Source organism: Gymnoscopelus braueri (assembly GCF_963280865.1).
Source record: "Gymnoscopelus braueri genome assembly, chromosome: 8".
NCBI classification, from domain to species: Eukaryota; Metazoa; Chordata; class Actinopteri; order Myctophiformes; family Myctophidae; genus Gymnoscopelus; species Gymnoscopelus braueri.
This window is the reverse complement of record NC_137609.1, coordinates 26519050-26536738: the sequence shown is the minus strand read 5'-3', so window position 1 is coordinate 26536738 and position 17689 is coordinate 26519050. Positions and strand designations below refer to the sequence as shown.

Sequence of the window (17689 nt, the reverse complement as noted above, 5' to 3'; positions counted from 1 at the left end):
ACTGCATGGTGTATTGTTCAGTGGGTAAACTGTCATAATTCACACACAGATAAAAACATGTAAAGTTTGTGCCCACTTCCTAGCACACGCTGCCCCAGTCCCAGACTATCCAACTTGTATAAAGCGGAATATGTTTGAATCTGTCAAGACACTCACTCGAACCCCATAATAGCTGGGCAGATAGGGGACATAATCGTTCACTTCCGGATACAAGCGCCAAAATTGGTACACATACTCCTTGGGTAGTACTGTTTTGATAAAACCTGTTAGCCACCTGAAAATTCAAGATGGCGGCCATTTTTCAAGATGGCCGCCATTGAATATACAGTAATATTACTGTTTTCCAACAAAATCACATAGATACAAGCGCCAAAATTGGCAAACATACTCCTTGGATATTGCTCTTTTGATAAAAACATGTTACCCATGTAAAAATCCAAGATGGCGACTATTTTTTTCAAGATGGCCACCACCTTAGTGGAGCAGATGGTGATATAATCTTTCAGGTTGTGATACAAGGATGATATTTGGCACAAATACTCTTCAAGGTCCACTCTTGTGAAAAGGGGAGCTGGCCACCCAAACAATTCAAAATGGCTGCCATTTTCCAAGATGACTTCCAGGAGTTGTACCATTATGTCTTATATAGCTTATTATAATAGAGTGAATGTCATTGCACAACCAGGGCACAATGGTGGCATCACTGCTGTGTAACTCAGCATGGGGTTCAGTGTCAGCTGATCTAGTTATATTAATACTGTAGTAATAGTACATCTTATCAGTGTCCCAAATGCTGTCTAACAGCCCCGGTCAATTAGCTAGTAATAGTTAGTAGATGTAGTTAGATAGCCGTGCCTGAATTGACAGGGTGTGGCAGCACGGGAGAGCCGAGCCAAGGGTAAGCGGGGCTATTCATGACTTGTGCATGTATACTTACCCGGAAGGTGTACAGATCACACAGGACTTAAATGGCACTGGATGAATGATCGGGCTAGGTGTAGGTCACCCGAACCTAGTTGTATCCCATACCTGAATGTGCTGTATCACTTTGATTAAGTTGGTAAAAGGATAGCCCCTCGGCCTTAATCAGAAATCAATCCACCAAAAAATGGCAAACGCAAATCCAATGTTAGCCAACAGGCAAACTGATTGGAAGAAATGTTGTCTTTGTCAGATAGACAAAACTAATGCCCTAGTATCACCACCAACCCATGATGTTCCTCAACATGATGGCTACACCATGCTTGCCACCAATGTTCCACTCTTTCGTGAGATCAATCAAATGCCAAATGATCCTGAACCCAGCAAGGCTGGATGAAGGTGGTGGCATAGAAGCTACTTTGAGAAGAAACCAGGCCAAGTATCACACAAGTTGTCGACTAATGTTCAACAACACCAAATTAGATTGTGTGAGGAGTCAGATGCTCAAAGTAGTGAAATAGATGAAGGCCACACAAACCGCCGTAGAACCAGTCATGATAGTCTGGCTTGCATATTTTGTGATAAAATATCCCCTGAATCTGACCTAAGACAGGTAATGACAATGAACCTGAACAACAGACTACATGAATGTGCCCAGACACTAAATGATGGCAAACTATTGACAAAACTGTCAGGCAGGCTGTATATGGGGTCAGTCCACCCAGCGTCAGCCAGAATCAGAAAGTCCAGCTGAATGGGGATGGAAGAAATTTGGTGAAGAATGGCAGGTCTTCTGGACAGCCAATTCACCACTTGCAGAGAGTTGTCAAGAACTCACCAAATGTGGCTGCCAAAAAGGGTGCAGTGGAAGGTGCAAATGCTTCAAATTGGGTTTTGTCTGCACAGCACTGTGCAGTTGCAAATGTGAGTAAAACTATTTGGGCACTATCTTGGAAAATGGTCACCATCTTCACACATTTCATGTGTTTGTGATTGTTTTATTGTCAAATGACTTTTGGAGACTGCTCCTCCCAATTTCCATGCTTGTATCACGACCTGAAAGATTATATCACTATCTGCTCTGCTAAGGTGGCGGCCATCTTGAAACAAATGGTTGCCATCTTGGATTTTTGAGTGGCCAGTGCCTTTTTCCATAACAGTGGCCCTTAGAGTATGTGTGCCAAATTTCATCCTTGTATCACAACCTGAAAGATTAAATCACCAACTGCTCAGCCAAGGCGGCCATCTTGAAAAAAATGGTCACCATCTTGGATTTTTGAATGGCTAGCGCCCTTTTCTATAAGAGTGGCCCTTACAGACTATATGTGCTAAATTTCATCCTTGTATCACAACCTGAAAGATTATATCACTATCATCTTGAAAAAAATGGTCGCCATCTTGGATTTTTGAGTGACCAGCAGCATTTTCCATAAGAGTAGCCCTTACAGAGTATGTGTCAAATTTCATGCTTGTATCACAACCTGAAAGATTATATCACTATATGCTGCGCTAAGGTGGTGGCCATCTTGAAAAAAATGTCCGCCATCTTGAATTTTTAAGTGGCTAACGGGTTTTATCAAAAGAGCACTACCTAAGGAGTATGTGTACCAATTTTGGTGCTTGTATCCAGAAGTGAACGATTCGCCTGTTTTTCGGCTGTTATCTGCCTAGCTATAAGGACTGTTATGGGCCCTTCCATGTCCTGAAAATAGACTAGAATGGCTTTTATGGTCAATGTCAGGTGTAAGCCAGACCACAACTCTGTGCATCACCTCAAACCTGCTCACCTGGAACTGGATCAGGGTTCTATGTTCCCCACTAAGGTTAGGGTTAGGGTTAGGTTTAGGTTAGGTCCTATATTCCCCGCTCTCCCTAGGAAAGCAGGGAACATAGGACCCGGGGAACATAGGCCCCGGGGAACATAGGACCCGGGGAACACGGTCCCGGATCAGGTTGGCTGTGGTCCCAGTCCACACTAGCATGTTCCAGTCCCAGACGGGACGGCTGTCCCGGGCCCAAAGTCTCAATGGCATTTTTGTGAACTAGGGAGGGACATGTGTTGTGGGTGGTGATGATAATGTGGGTGGTGATAATGTAATATTTCGGTTTGATGATAAGTCCTGGTGACCAAATCAGTGAGCTGTGTGTATTAATCTCCACAAGTAAAGCAGCTGTGGCTTTTCCTTTGAAAAAAAAAATGTTGTCTGTGTTTGTTCCCACTATTAAATACAATTGTGCATTCATTTAAACTGTTTAGTAGGCTATACACTTGTGTGTCTTGCCTTTTATAGGCTATTGCACTGTGGTGCCATTTTGTTCCACTGTCTGCATTTGTTAATTGTTGGAATGACAATTAAATTAAACTGAACCTACTATGATATCTATATAGGCCTATCTATAAAATCTAAAAACGTTACCATGGCTCAATATCAAACAATTGTTATAAAAGCATGCATTTATCTGTGTTCACTATATTATGGATGTATAATATCTATCCATTGTACCAGGCATTATGTGGAACAGCACCTGCTGAGGCCTTTGGAATCAACTTCTACCTCCATTGGTCATGTGGTTTCATACTCGGGGTACAGCATTTCCATTGATATTGAGTGCAATATCTCCCTCTAGTGGGCAGATTCAGAGCTTGGTGTGACAGCTTTTCTCCTTGGCTCCTCGCTCCTATGTGTGTTATTGGATGATCCTCGAACAGCGTTGCCATGTCCGCTTATTATAAGCGACTTTGGGCATGGGTTTACAAGTTACTTGTAAATATTGGTAGTTATGGAACTTGTGGTTTGCGTTTTTATAGGGCTTGTTTCTAAAGTGTAGTTGCTTATTTGGGCTTTTTTCCTAATATTGTCAAACCAGTGGGTCTCAGATATTGACATTTTCATGTCAAGGACCCCCAAATTAATATGTAATTGTATTGTGCGCATCCCCATCTGAATATATATATATTTTCCAAATGTGTCACTTCTTTTTTCCCAATATATACAAAAAAGTACCTGGCCTACACCAGGTACTTGCTTCTTTTGGCCTTGTTTTCATAGACCTAGTTGCTTATTTCTCTCCCAAAATTTGGCAAAATTGTCCTCGAACTACTCGATCCATTTCCGGTCTGCAGACAGAGCGCAGAGCGAGTCCCGTTGGAGGCGCGAGCCGAGGTCCATGGTTAGGAGGACGCGTGAACAGAAGAACCATTTGACGCTTGTTGTGGTTTAGCCGTTATTAGATTATGGGTACTACCACGATACGTAAAATCATCTGTTGTATGTAGAGACGGGCGAATCCACCGTCGGCCCGTCTAACCTCTCGAGATGGCGGAAATGCTGAGGTAAGAATTAAAAGTAGACTTTTACTTTACTATTTACTTAGCGATGTGTTTAGCTAGCTGTTAGCATTTGGGTAACCGTAACTAGCTAACTGTTAAATGCGTGTGTTTCATTACAGTTTCTGTTAGTTTAGTCACAATCTTAGTGCATACCAGCTAACTCGGAATTGACCAATGTCATCGTTTAAACTGGGGATATGACCACTGGTTTTCGGGCTTGGTGATGTGGACACAGTAAAAAGGTAAACCATTGTTCTCAGGAGGACATCCCGAAAAACAATCGTGAACGGAAACTATTCTATTTATCATAATCCATTGAACCAATGGATGGCAACACTGAACACCAACAGGCTTTAAAAAATATATATAATTACCTCATCAGACCAAATCCCTAAATAGCTGTAAGTTGGTAGTGTAGGCCTACTAGTCGTAGCCAACAGTGGCAGTGCCAACCTGCCAGTTTATTATAGTTTAGTTGCAGGGGAGTTTACCAACCTACTTTTGCGCATGCACCAGGTTGTATACCAACACCACCTACTACTGAAAAGTTGAAAACACAATGGTTTAACCCCCATAGAATGACCATTTGCGGCGGCAGTGGCTCAGGAGGTAGAGCGACCGCTTGGGAACCGGAAGGTTCCCAATTCGATCCCGGGCTCCCCCAGAGTTTTAGTGTCGAAGTGTCCTTGAGCAAGACACTGAACCCCTAATTGCTCTCGATGAGCAGGTTGGTGCCTTGTATGGTTTCCTCCACCATCGGTGTGTGTGTGTGTGAGAATGTGCATCTTTGTAAAAAAACGTACATACAAGCAACCTCACCTCCAAAAACAAGCCCACAACAACCAACCTCACCTCGAAAATCAAGCCAAAACACTGTTGTGACTGGTGTGTGTCTATTTACATCAAACATTTACGGAATTATTATAAAAAACAACAGACCAAATCAGAATGTTTGTAAACAAATTAATGGGTAGGGCTCCTCTGAGCACAGATCCACAGTAGGCCGGGTTGCCTACTACCCAGTGAAATTTGGAAGGCAGTCATAGCCATTGGATCTGCTAAATCTGAATGATACATCTTGATCACATGCAAAAAAAAAGTGTGTTTTAAGAAAACGTGAAATGTTGGTCTGGCACAAATGGTCGGTGCCTTTATGTGGAGTTGCGTCATGGTCCAAGGAATCTAGGGGGAAAAGGATTTTGATTGGACAACCTACGGTTCAAGAGTTATAGGCCAAAACGTGAAGTGGTTGTTATAGCACCACCATCTGGCCAATTTGAAACGGTTGCGATGGAGATCTTCCTTGTATAGTGTCATGGCAATTGGACGCTGCGTTCATGATTTGTGGCATTATGTGCAAAACGGGCTCCTCCCGCAAACTTGGAAAGTTAATCGTAGCCAATCAGAAGTGAATATGAAAAAGCTGACGCATACCACGTGACCACAGAGATGATGTGTACCGATTTGCGTGCATTTTGGACAATCTGTAGCAAGATAGTTAATTTATGAATATGGACCATCCCAATTGGCGAAATGGTACACAAATCCTACAAATGATCTCCTAAGTGGACGCCAGCGTCTGATGGCAAATCTCGCGAACGTCCTATGTTTACTGGTGCTAGATCCCGGAAGAGTGTGTTGCTGGTACAGAGAAGGGTTGATTTTCGTCTTATTTGTCTCTCTCTCTGAAAAAAGCCATTTTAGTATGAAAATCTTGGGAAGATTGTGTGGCTTGTGACGATCAGGTCCAATATTTAGTTCAGTGACCATGGGGCTAAAGAATCGTTCAGAAGCTGTGTTCACGTTCACTCTCCCATTGGAATTAATAAACTCAAACCCGCTTCCGGTCTCCTAAAAAGGCGTCCGCCTACTTCATGCAGATACGGGAAGTAAACCAGAGATGGCAAGTCTTGCTATTTTTGTCTTGGGTAGTAGCTACAACTGTGATTGTCAAAAAACGGGAATGGGTGTGGCTAAGTTGCGTCATGATCCAAGGAATCAAGAGAGAAACACATTTTTATTGTTCACACATTTAGTTCAGTGACCATGGGGCTAAAGTATCGTTCAGAAGCTGTGTTCACATTCACTGTTATGGGGATTTCAACACAAAAAATTAAGCCACGAACCAGGGTGACAGCGCCCTCTATCGGCAGTGACGTCAGACTTCGGTGCTCTATATAACAAGAACAAATTTATCGCCATATCACAAACAAATTGATGTCGGTAAGCTACCTATGCTTTAAAAAAAAAATCTAATGAGGTGGGACATCTTGTAGCTGCTGCATATTGTGAGCTATTTATGATTATATTGCACTTCACTTGTATGTTCTAACGATTCTTAATATCCTGTCTGTAGTAGCAAGTTGGATGTGTTGGTGACCAAACTCCATGAGTACATGGCTCGTTCTGAGGACAGTAATGACACATCAGCTTCTCAAAATGTGGAAGGTATTAATATGATTTAAAAAATATATTCTCTCATGACAAATTAAGATATTCAATTAGATGCATTTGTTAAAACATGTAGTAGATAACTGGTTATTTTATGTCCACAGATCTGCCAGCCAAGGACTGTGTCATGGAAACGGACCCAAATACCACTGAGGTTGTCACTTTAAAGCGGCACTATTTAACTTTTTTTTTTGTCCAATCTTTATGGTATAGTACAGGGATTCCCAAACTGTGGTGCGCGCACCAACATGAAAAGGCTAATGGTGGTGCTATGGTGTTATTTTGAATATATGAACATACATGCCAATATATGGCAAGTATATGCAGAATGCCATATTCAGGTTCATATTTGTGCATATATGTCTCATATATAGCTTATATATTCAAATAATATATCACATATATGATAAACATTATGTTTCATATATAAAAAAATATATGTTCATATATTTCCTTTCCGTGTGGGGGGGTGTGTCAGCTAGGTCGAAAGGTAACTGGGTGCACAGCCGAAAAAAGTTTAGGAACCGCTGGTATAGTATGTTAATACAATATAACTCATACAATTGGGGTGGTTGTATTTTGTCTCCCTGCTCTTCTATTGAGACATTTAGATCTTGTTAAAGGTCATGTCTCACCTAGACACAGGATCTGACACGAATTTTGACCTGATGGTCAAGATTCAATTTATCCCCTGAGCAAGCAGGGCGGCGTCATTAGCTCAACCAAGTTCAAATCCGGGGTAGAAGAGGAAAGTTTCATAGTGCTGCTTTAAAGAGTAACTAAACTCTAGATTAATGTATTTATATTTAGTAGAAACACATTTATATGCCATCTATGGGATTAAATATATAAATCCATGACATTATTACAATATGTGTTACTGCTAAAAGTTACATGACTTAAAGAAAGGCATAGTGCATATAATACTGAACTTTATCATGAGAAAACATGACATTTCATTTAAGCTGTTCTTTAAAATGTATTTTATGGTTATATTGAATATAAGCTAGAAATTGCTATTAAGGAAATCTTAGGTGCATTATTAAGGAATAACTTAACTTCAGATGCTTCATGCCACGAATGTCCCTTTGACAAAATCTCTTGATTTTCAGACTGGCATCTCTGTGAACCTCTTGAAGAATTCAGGATCGAGGAGGTGGGTTGATGTTTTATTGTAAATCGAGTCAGTCTGTATAAAGCACCACATTAAGAACCATGCTTATAGGAAGTTTATGTTCTTTTCTGTTTTACTGATATTACAGGAAACCATCTGTTGTTATAAGACACTCTGGGCTAGATGAATCTGGTGAATCAAATGCAAGTGACAATGACATTGATTTGCCCTTCAATTCAAATGGTGACCTTGATGTAACCAGATTACCAAAAGGTAGGTATTAAATGTTCCTGCTGCATAAGAAATTGACATTTATTGAATTCTGCATCTGAAAGTAGCTTGAGATTTCACTTGTCATGTTTTCTTCACATAGGAACTGTTTTGGTAAGACCTGAACCAGTCTGTCATGTAAGAGATGACTTCAGAGGTCCTGAGTTTCGCAGTCGGAGGAGCGATTTTCCAAGGAGACGTGGAGGTCAGTTATTGTTAAAGATCATTAATGCTGCTGTTGAAGTAATTTACAAACAAGTTGATAAAGATTTAGTGGGGTTCTTCCAGTGTTCAAAACACAAGGACCATGGTAGGATTGAGTGCAGTATAATGATAAAATTGTAGCATGATCTCATATTACAGCCTGTAATGACATTGACGTCTTGAAATCTATCTAGTATTGCCAAAATTCACTCTAATATACTGTACATCTTATGTGATATGACATTTCACATAAATATGCCCCATTATGTGTACAAACAATACAACAGAGTTGAAATTGTGCATGCACGTATAAGTCGGGCTTAATTGGTTAATTGATTTTTATAAGTTACAGTACCTAGTAACAGTTTGATTTTTTTCTAATACGTGAGGGGGCCGTGTTTTTTATTTATTTTTTAATTCATTTATTTTATTTTATTGTATTTTTTTTTTCTTTTTAATAAATGAAAAAATTAATTGAAAAAACACGGTCTCACGTATTAGAAGGACAATATCAGTCACCAGAACGAAGGACGGGTGTTTCTGAAGAATCTAACGTGGTAAAAATGGAGTTTGAAGTTACAATGGGTATGTATAGGAAGGGGGCGTGTCTGATCAAATGAATATCAAATATCTAAATGCTGAATCAAACAACTTAAAAACTGTCCGGGGTGCTCACAAAAGCCTGAGTAGATGATAAAATTACCCAATTTTTATTTTAAAGTGAAATATCCCTTTAAGTGCGCAGTGCACTGCTTTTACTGTAGCTCAAACTGGCATGCAAAAGGAATGTGTAATCCTGTGGGCCGCATTTGCCCGTGGGCCAAAATTGGCCCTGCAGCAGATTATTATTGTTTTTATGATGATTATTCATTTTTCAGTATCAAACAGACACTTATAGGCTGCTATATTAAAGCTATAAGAGTATCTATCCCAACCTCAAGAATCCATGTTGAAAGTGAATACAATCAGGCAGTTCTATTGTCCACCATCTTTCCTTTGCTCGTATTAGCAGCGCTTTCAGTTTCAACAGCAAAAATATTCATATATAATATGTATGTACAAAAGTAGCCACAAATCAAGTTCCAAGAGAAGAGTGCTTTGCCGGTGCCATTGCCGAAGCACGTGAGACAGAGTGAGAGAGAGAGAGAGAGAGAGGGTGAATGACAGAGCTACAGCGTGCATGCAAGCGAGTGCGCGTATGCTTGTCCTTGTGTGTGTGTAGCCTACGTCCCTCGTTTCATTCGTGTGTGCATGTGAAGTGGTTCAAATTAGTAACAATTGATTGCAGCCGAATACAGAGATGAGTTTGACGCTTCAAATTTAAACAAGTGGCCTGTCAATGTCAGTTTCAGTGCGTGAGGGCAACTGAATTCCCCCCCACGGGATCAATAAAGGTGTGTCTGTCCGTCTGTATCTGTCTGTCCGCCCCAAACTTTTTTTGGGGGCAAATTATCACAATTCGATTTTCAGTGTTTCCATTCAGGGCTTTATGTGCAAAATCCAAAATGTGCATAAAACATGTTTATGGAAACCAGGTTAGTGAGGCCATGGACTGGATGTTTATTCTCGTGCATGGCTGCGCATAATGCAACTTGAAAAGTGCGCTCCAAGGAGCGCACTTTTCTTGTTGCATTATGTGCAAAACGGCCCCTCCCGCAAACATTTGAAAGCCAATCTGAAAAGGCTGACAGATACATTGTGATCACGTGACCACAGAGATGATGTGTACCGATTTGCTTGCGACTAAATCTGTAGGAGTAGTAGCAGCAAGAAGTGTGCTTGGCAAAATGGCGGACAATCTTGTCAGCCGGAAATGGGCGTAGGCGAAGTTGGGTCATGATCCAAGGAATCCAGAGAAAAATTGTTTGTATTGTACACCCTACGGTTCAAGAATTATAGGCCAAAATGCGAAATGGCCTGTTATAGCGTCACCATGAGGCTGATTTGGAAAATATGTGGTTCTTCTTGGCTTACTGGGAGGGTGCGTGCACAGTTTCATGCGGATTGGTCCAACAGCGCCAGAGATTAGCTGTTCAGATGAACGGACCGACAGACTCACAATGATAAAAACATAATTCTCCGCCTTCGGCTGTTTGGGTCTCCTGGCTTAATATACTTACTTAGTGAATGAGGAGCCAACCCACCAGCACAGTTTGTGTGTTCCGAGGGAGAGTTAGGAGTTTTTTAGGGGAGCTCTGCTGACGAGTGCTGCACTGGACCCTGCTGTTGTGTGCTGATAGTCATGTATGTAAATTTGGGCCGTGTTTGTTTGCATAATAAAGCCTTTTAAAGCTCCTTCCATACATTAGTATCAGCTCCCCTCGCCTTTACTCTGCTCTACTTGGTCTCATCTATCAAAGCATTTCCATTGAACTCTGATCCCTGTGCAATAACCCCACTCCTGGGGTTGCTTTTCCTTTAGCAATGCGTTGACAACTGCCCTCGTTCCCCGTCTGCTCTAAACCACAAGAGTGCTAAGCTAACACTATCTGAAGCAGTCTCCATTTTAACCTATACAGCCCATCTCACTCCTACCTACCGCTCTAGTATGTCAATAAGTAGCCAGCCGATTGAATGCATGTTTGTGCGGGGGTTGGTGGGGGTTGCGGAGCAATGGTATATCACACTTTGATAGCTCTAATGACATTTTAATTTCCAATCACTATTAATCAACAAGTAACAATTTGTCTTGGCTAATGACAGCATTGTGTTTTTGTAGGAGGTGCACAACAGCAAATTATAAACTGTACAGCCTGTGGCCGTCAAGTTAACCACTTCCAGAGAGACTCTTTGTATCGGCATCCAGTTCTCAAAGTACTTGTATGCAAGGTAAGCCTGTTGAGATGGTACCTTTATTCTTAGCTCCTCAATTATTTGGACTGCCATATACTGTGGGATGGTTGGTGAATGAATATAATCAATAATATAATCATGATTTGATATGAATATCATATCATAGAATGATATGACATGATAGAATGACTCCTATTTAAATACTTTTGGTAGAGGCAATACAAAAAGAACTAGTTGTTGAACTAGTTACTCTATGTCCTATATAACACTTAACGGAGCACATCAACCTTTTGTTCATATAATTGGTCCTCACTCTTCACTAATGCTCATAAGTTGGCACCATTTCCCCCTACTCGCTCTGTCTCTCAGAAGTGGGCTACGGTCAGTACAGAAACCTGCCTGTCAATGAAATAATCTGTGGGGATTCTAAGCTAATAGACTATACCGTAAACTACAGGCTTTCTCCTCCTGGAAAGTTAATTAAATTAAAATAAAATGCCTACCGATGATGTCACTCGTAGGTTCAGAGCTGTCCACAGCCCACCTCTGAGACACAGAACGAGTAGACAGAAATGGTACCATCTTATAATGAGCATTAGTGACGAGGATCAATTATATGAAGATAAAGTTGAAAATGGGTGAAATGCTCCCTAAAATACTAATTAAATCTGAATATCTGGACATAACAACTGTAAGGAGTGTCTATTGAAACTATGAAAATATAAATATTTTGTTGTTGTTGTTGTAAGATCTTACTTGAATTAAAACATTTACATGATCTTGGAAGAATTGTTTTGTTTATCTTGCGATCAAACTTTGAACGTGTAGACATAGTCATGGTAATTTATGCCATGTAGCTTCCTGAAATGTATTATGTCTATCAGTGAGTCTTAATAGTCTTTGTTTTGTTCTTCATCAGCTTTGTATCAAGTATTACTCGAGTGATGACATTAGTAAGGATGGAGACGGGATGGATGAACAGTGCAGGTACGAGGGTTGTATTTTACCATTTTCAGTAACCTGTTGCCACATGAAATTAAGTTGTTAAGGTTTTCTATTTTCTTTTCATACAGATGGTGTGCAGAAGGAGGCAACTTGATCTGTTGCGACTACTGTAGTAATGCCTTTTGTAAGAAGTGCATTTTAAGAAATTTGGGGAGGAAGGAACTATCAGGCATTTTGGAGAGCAAATGGTACTGCTACGTCTGCAGCCCAGAGCCCCTGATTGATCTGGTAGTGGCCTGCGACAGTGTTCTAGAAGATCTCTGGCATCAGCAGCGCAGAAGGAACCATGCAGCGCAGGAGCAATCTGAACTTTTTGATACGTTGCCAAAGCTTCCCGAAAACATTGCCTTAGATAAGTGGGACCACAGTGGTATGGATGGCAATGTGGTGTACAACTACAACATGCTGCAGATCCCAAAGGAGCTCACCAAAAAGGCCAAGTACTTGATGGACTCAACAAACACAATAAACAGATCATTTGTGAATTTCGTTCAAAGTGGTTCAAAGGCCAAGCAAACGGCTGGTGTTAGACTTCTCCATCTAAAGTCTTTCCTCTCTGTGCTGAAAGGCCTGCGTAAAACTTACAACGCACTGGAGGAAGGTCTTAAGGAGGAGTTCAGTGACTTGGGTATGTTGGACTCATGGGAAAGCTTGCTTAATGAGGACTTTGATATAGAGAATATTGGTGCCGAACTCAGTAATTCTGATGAAAGATGCATGAACGAGTTACAGAAGTTGGCTGCTGAACATTTGGAAGACCAGGATTCTGACTCAAAAGATTTCACAGAAGATGTAAGGTTGTCCTTAACGCATGAGAAAGCTGCACGCAACTGTCCAGATGATTATCTGAGGTCACCATCAAGTCGCTTCAGGGGGAGACACAGACAAGATCTCCAGATTCCTGCTGACCTGGACATGACTAAGAAACTAGTAGTGAAACTAGTGCCTGTGGAACAAAAACTGCCTTCTAACCCAGCGACCGAGGCAGCCATGCACATGGAAGAGAAGAAAGAGGAGACCGAGGCAGCCGTGCACAGGATTGAGGAGAAGGAAGAGACTGAGGCAGCCAGGCACATAAGGGAGACTGAACAGAAGACGGATTTAGCAATGCACACAGGGAAGGAAAAGGAAGAGGAGACCAAGGCAGCAGAGCAGAAGGAAGAGAAGACAGACACAGCCATGCACCTGAGGGACGAGAAGGACGACAAAAACGTTGTGGACGGAGAGAAACGGGTTGTAAATATTAAAGCTGATGAAGAGAGAAAATATGAAATCGGCGCAGGAGCCGAGTCTTCACATGTTGAAGAGGAACATGCAAACAGACGATCTCCTCGAGTGAAGACTACACCTTTGCGTCGACCAAGCGATGTGAAGACCAAACCCTCCCTTTCAGCTGTTAACAGTGACAGTGATTCAGATCCTGAGGATATCCCTACCACAAATGCAGCCAATGAGGCTGAAGATCAAGGGTTTAGCAGACTAAGAGAAGACTCAGATTCCGATGAAGTCCCTGCTGTTTTGCTCCAGCGGGCAGCCATGGCACACAGCTCTGATGAGCCCCAGACTGATGAAGACGAGAAAGGATCGACACAAGTAACAAAGAAATGTCTCTTTGGGCTCACTAGGACCCCACCAGAAAGGGTTCACCGCAAACGCAAAGTTTCGCATTGTTCCTCTGAATCTGATCGGGGTGACAGAAGAGCCAAAGTTCAGAGAGGTAGAGGCACAGATTCCTCTAGTGATGACCAAAATGTGCAGAGTGAAATGAAAGACCGGAATAAAATTAGGTCTTGCTTAATGAAGAGACATGACCCTGGTACTGCTAGAAAGGAGGGTAGACTACAAACCAGGAAGTCTAAGAATGTAGCCAAATCACAGAAGGAAATGGAGACCTCAGCCTCATCAAGCGATGAGGAACACGATGTGGACTTGGATTCTGAGAGTGATACAGATGTCCAGAAGATGAAGCCAATCCTAGAGGATGTGTCCATGCAAGGAGCAGCGACATTCCATCAGTCATCCGGTGAACCTCTCTTTACCTATGTGCATGAATATAATTAAGCACATGTCACTCGAATTGTCTCTCTTACTTTTTTTAATCTCATACCCAGAATATTGGGTATTGGGATTATTAAGTCTTGAGTACTTAAAAAAACACCGCATCTAAAGAGCACTCACAAACTTAAAAAAAACTTTTCGGGCCTAGTCGGCCTTCATCAGAGCATGAATATAGTAGTAGTGTCATGTGATTTATATTGTACTTCATAGTGATTGAATCACCGTTGTCTGGGAGGGGCAGTCACTCAACAAATCAATTTAATAAACTTTTAATCTTCTGTGAGACTGTGACTGGTAAAAGTCACATGGTACAGATCAGTACAATGACAGACAGATCAACGCAACTGTGAAATGGTTACTTTGTTTATATCAATGCAAATACCATTTCTGAAGTAAGGTCAAGATCAAATTCAGAATTCACACACAAAATAAAGTTTTATCTTGGGGAAATAAATGGAAAAAGGAAAAAAAAGCAACTGAGTCTTTGGAGAGAAAATGAATCCATGTGGCTTAATTCTAGTCATGCATTTTGGTTAATGAAAACAGGTTGTTCTGGGTGAGACGATCAAACACGTCTCTGTCAAATCTTTGGTCAAAAGAAATGTGGTGAATATGTGCCAAGTACAACTTGCTCACTTTTACGTTTTTTTTGTACTTTTATTATTTAGGGGATGAGGAGCAGTCCTATTCTGGGCCCTCTTGGGCAGCAGAGGAAGATGATGACCCAGAAAATAGGTATGGCTCAAAAAGACAGGACTTAACATTTGTAACACACTCTAAATGTGGGGGAACGCCTACAGCTCCTAAGAACCTCAAGTCCTGTGCTAAATCTGGTGTCAGTCCTGTCATCGAGACAAGCCGGTTGCGACCAAAACGTAGCTGCAGTAGACCAGCAGCAATCAAATATACGTTCTAAATGTACAGTGTTAAGTGCACTTGATGAACCTGATATCAATCCTTGACAAACCTGGCTGAGCCTGTCTTAAGAATGATTGGCCAACTTGACCTTTGAAGGTTCTCTTGGATAAGATTGTTTTGGAATTAATTTGGCATCGACTGTTAACATCAGGATTCTGGTCCATGAGCATAATACTTGGCACTAGATAGCTTAGAGAACAAATTAAGCACATTTTGTGTTTAATATTTTTGTAACTCCATACAAAGATATATTTAAAGTTTATCGCGAGTGACATATTTGTTCTATGTTTAGACTGTTTTGAATTTTGGTCTCTTTGAACACAGAGCTGGGCCAGCTAGTTAATGTGCGGACCACATAACTGAAATGTCCTGGGTTCATTTTCTGCCTCAAAGCCTCTTACATGTCATCCCTTCTTCTGCTCTCAATTTCCTGTCTTTCATTTCAATAAAGCATGAATGCTTAAAAAATAATCTTTAAATGTTAGTCTCCTACTGAGCTGTCCCATTATATATGCATAAAAGAATGACTGTAAGCAGTATGGTTACATTTGAGAGTAGAACGTTGATTAAGTATGCAAGTTGTTTAGAAGCTTTTGCTTGCCAGATTATTTGCAGACACTTGCATTAAAAGTGTATAAAGTGGCATTGATTTTCACTCTATACAAATTTCAGCTTATCGTAAACAATTATAGTTTACATTTGAGAGGTGGGCAAGGCTCTGAAGATTGTGAGTATTTTGAAAAACTTGCATACTTAACTATCAAAGCCATCGTAAAGATAGAAGTCTGCCATTGATGGGTTAGGTTTTGATAATGATCATTAGAATGAAACCATACCATTTTACTTAAGTAGATGTACTTGTGCATCTGCTTCCTTGTTTCTTGGTTACATTTTTGTTGCTGCTGCGATTTAGTTGAAACACTAAAAATATTTTTAATTAAAACTGCATCTTATCGTTCTACTGTGAAGAGGACGTCGTGTATATCCATTGGCTAACAGATTTTACAGTGCTGCCTGCAAGCACTCAAAATGCATTCCCGTCCTCTCAATAGAATGATAGGATTCAGGTTAAAGGTCATTGAAGTTGCCCTAAAACACAGTGGGCTCTGCTCTACTGTACATACAGTATTTGTTTTGTTTGTGATATTTTCAAATGAAAGTGTTTGTAAGGTATAGGAAATAATTTTCCTGCTCAAGTAAAGTGTGATATGGCAGTGATGATGTCTTTGACTTTCATATCTGTCTTCTTTTTTTTTAAGGGAGACTTTAGGGATTCTGAAAGTGAAGAAAATCTTTTAATAAAATAACATCCACGTTTCCCTTTGGCAGTGTTATTTCCCCAGATACTGTAATTAAAATAAGCTATAATGTAGGCTGCCTTTCATGTTATTAAACAAGAGTATGACATCCTTGTTTTATTTATTATTCTGTTCATCCGCAATTACATTGATTTCTGTTTTGTGAGACCTTTTGAACATCTCTATAATCTGTCTATCCTTCGCATATCTTGAGAATCTTTCATCGGTTCAACTTCACACTTTGAGTGGGTTAGGGTTATTGAATACAGTGTTGAATGTGAAGTTGATCGAATGCGCAGTTGTCGAAACAAACGCTGCAAGCAGCATTTCTGGGGGCCAAGTGATCGTCCCGTGCCGAACGGCCACATGCTCCAAACAGGCAATACCCCTGAAAATGCTGCAAGCAGCAATACTGGGAGCCAAGCTGTCGGCCCGTTCCGACTGGGCACTGCACTAGTGTATACAAAATTAAAAAAATTCTGTGCCTAAAGTGGTGATAGACAGGAAACAGAAAGAGAGCAGGGAAGTGACATGCAGTAAAATGGTCTGCCCGGGTACACGGCTACATGCCGTAACCATCTGGCTATCGGGTGCCCCCTGCAAAACTTGACTTCTAAAAAAATATATACTTACTGTTTACTATTTGAAGATCCCAAATGACGGATACAATCTGGATCTTCTTCCAAAGTCAAATTGCTAAATCAATATGAAGTTGACATTTTTATTAAAATAATTTATAAACGCTGTCAGGCTTTGTAATGTTCTACATTGGCAGAATCTGCTTTGATTATGTTCTTTCATGTGCTAAAAACATAACTTTTACTTTGAGACCTGTACATTGTAAATCAATGAGAATATTTTGGAATATTAATTTCTAAAAAGTGGAGCATCTATTATAGATGGATAAATAGAAATCTTGACAATATTTTGAGTTACATCATGGCAAGGTAACTCTTACATTGTTTGCAACTGTTGGGCCTTTAAATGACATTTTAAAGCTTCTGATTCTTCCAATACATAAATCACAAAATCAATTTTTATTTTATTTTTAATAAAAATGTCAACTTCCTGTTGAATTTACTATTTGTAAGTCATCTGCTTAGAGCTTTATTTACTTTTTTATTTTTTGTGGGCTTTTTATGCCTTTATTTAGAGAGGGATAGGGAAAGTAGGCTGACAGGAAATGGGGAGAGAGATGGGGGGTTGACACGCAGCAAAAGGTTCAACTCTCGGGAATGAGAGTCGAACCCGCGACACGCTGTCAGGCTGACATTGCAGCCTAGGGTGCCTGGACCGTCACGCTACGGCCCAGGCCGCTTTATTGAC

General features: G+C 40.7%; 1 protein-coding gene across 3 annotated transcripts in view; it reads left to right on the top strand.

Moving 5' to 3' along the window:
- Positions 1–4063: 4063 nt before the first annotated feature.
- Positions 4064–17689, top strand: part of atrxl (ATRX chromatin remodeler, like) — a 28382-nt gene continuing 14756 nt past the window's right edge. For 2 of the 3 annotated variants that reach the window (XM_080435309.1, XM_080435307.1), the window contains exons 1-10: positions 4064–4255; positions 6609–6700; positions 6808–6860; positions 7816–7859; positions 7966–8090; positions 8191–8292; positions 11011–11120; positions 12004–12071; positions 12158–14112; positions 14816–14882. In XM_080435309.1, the coding sequence (XP_080291435.1) occupies positions 4239–4255; positions 6609–6700; positions 6808–6860; positions 7816–7859; positions 7966–8090; positions 8191–8292; positions 11011–11120; positions 12004–12071; positions 12158–14112; positions 14816–14882 (2633 nt within the window). In that variant the 5' untranslated portion in view covers positions 4064–4238. The remainder of the gene's footprint in view (positions 4256–6608; positions 6701–6807; positions 6861–7815; positions 7860–7965; positions 8091–8190; positions 8293–11010; positions 11121–12003; positions 12072–12157; positions 14113–14815; positions 14883–17689) is intronic. The other variant, XM_080435308.1, reaches the window with a different exon arrangement.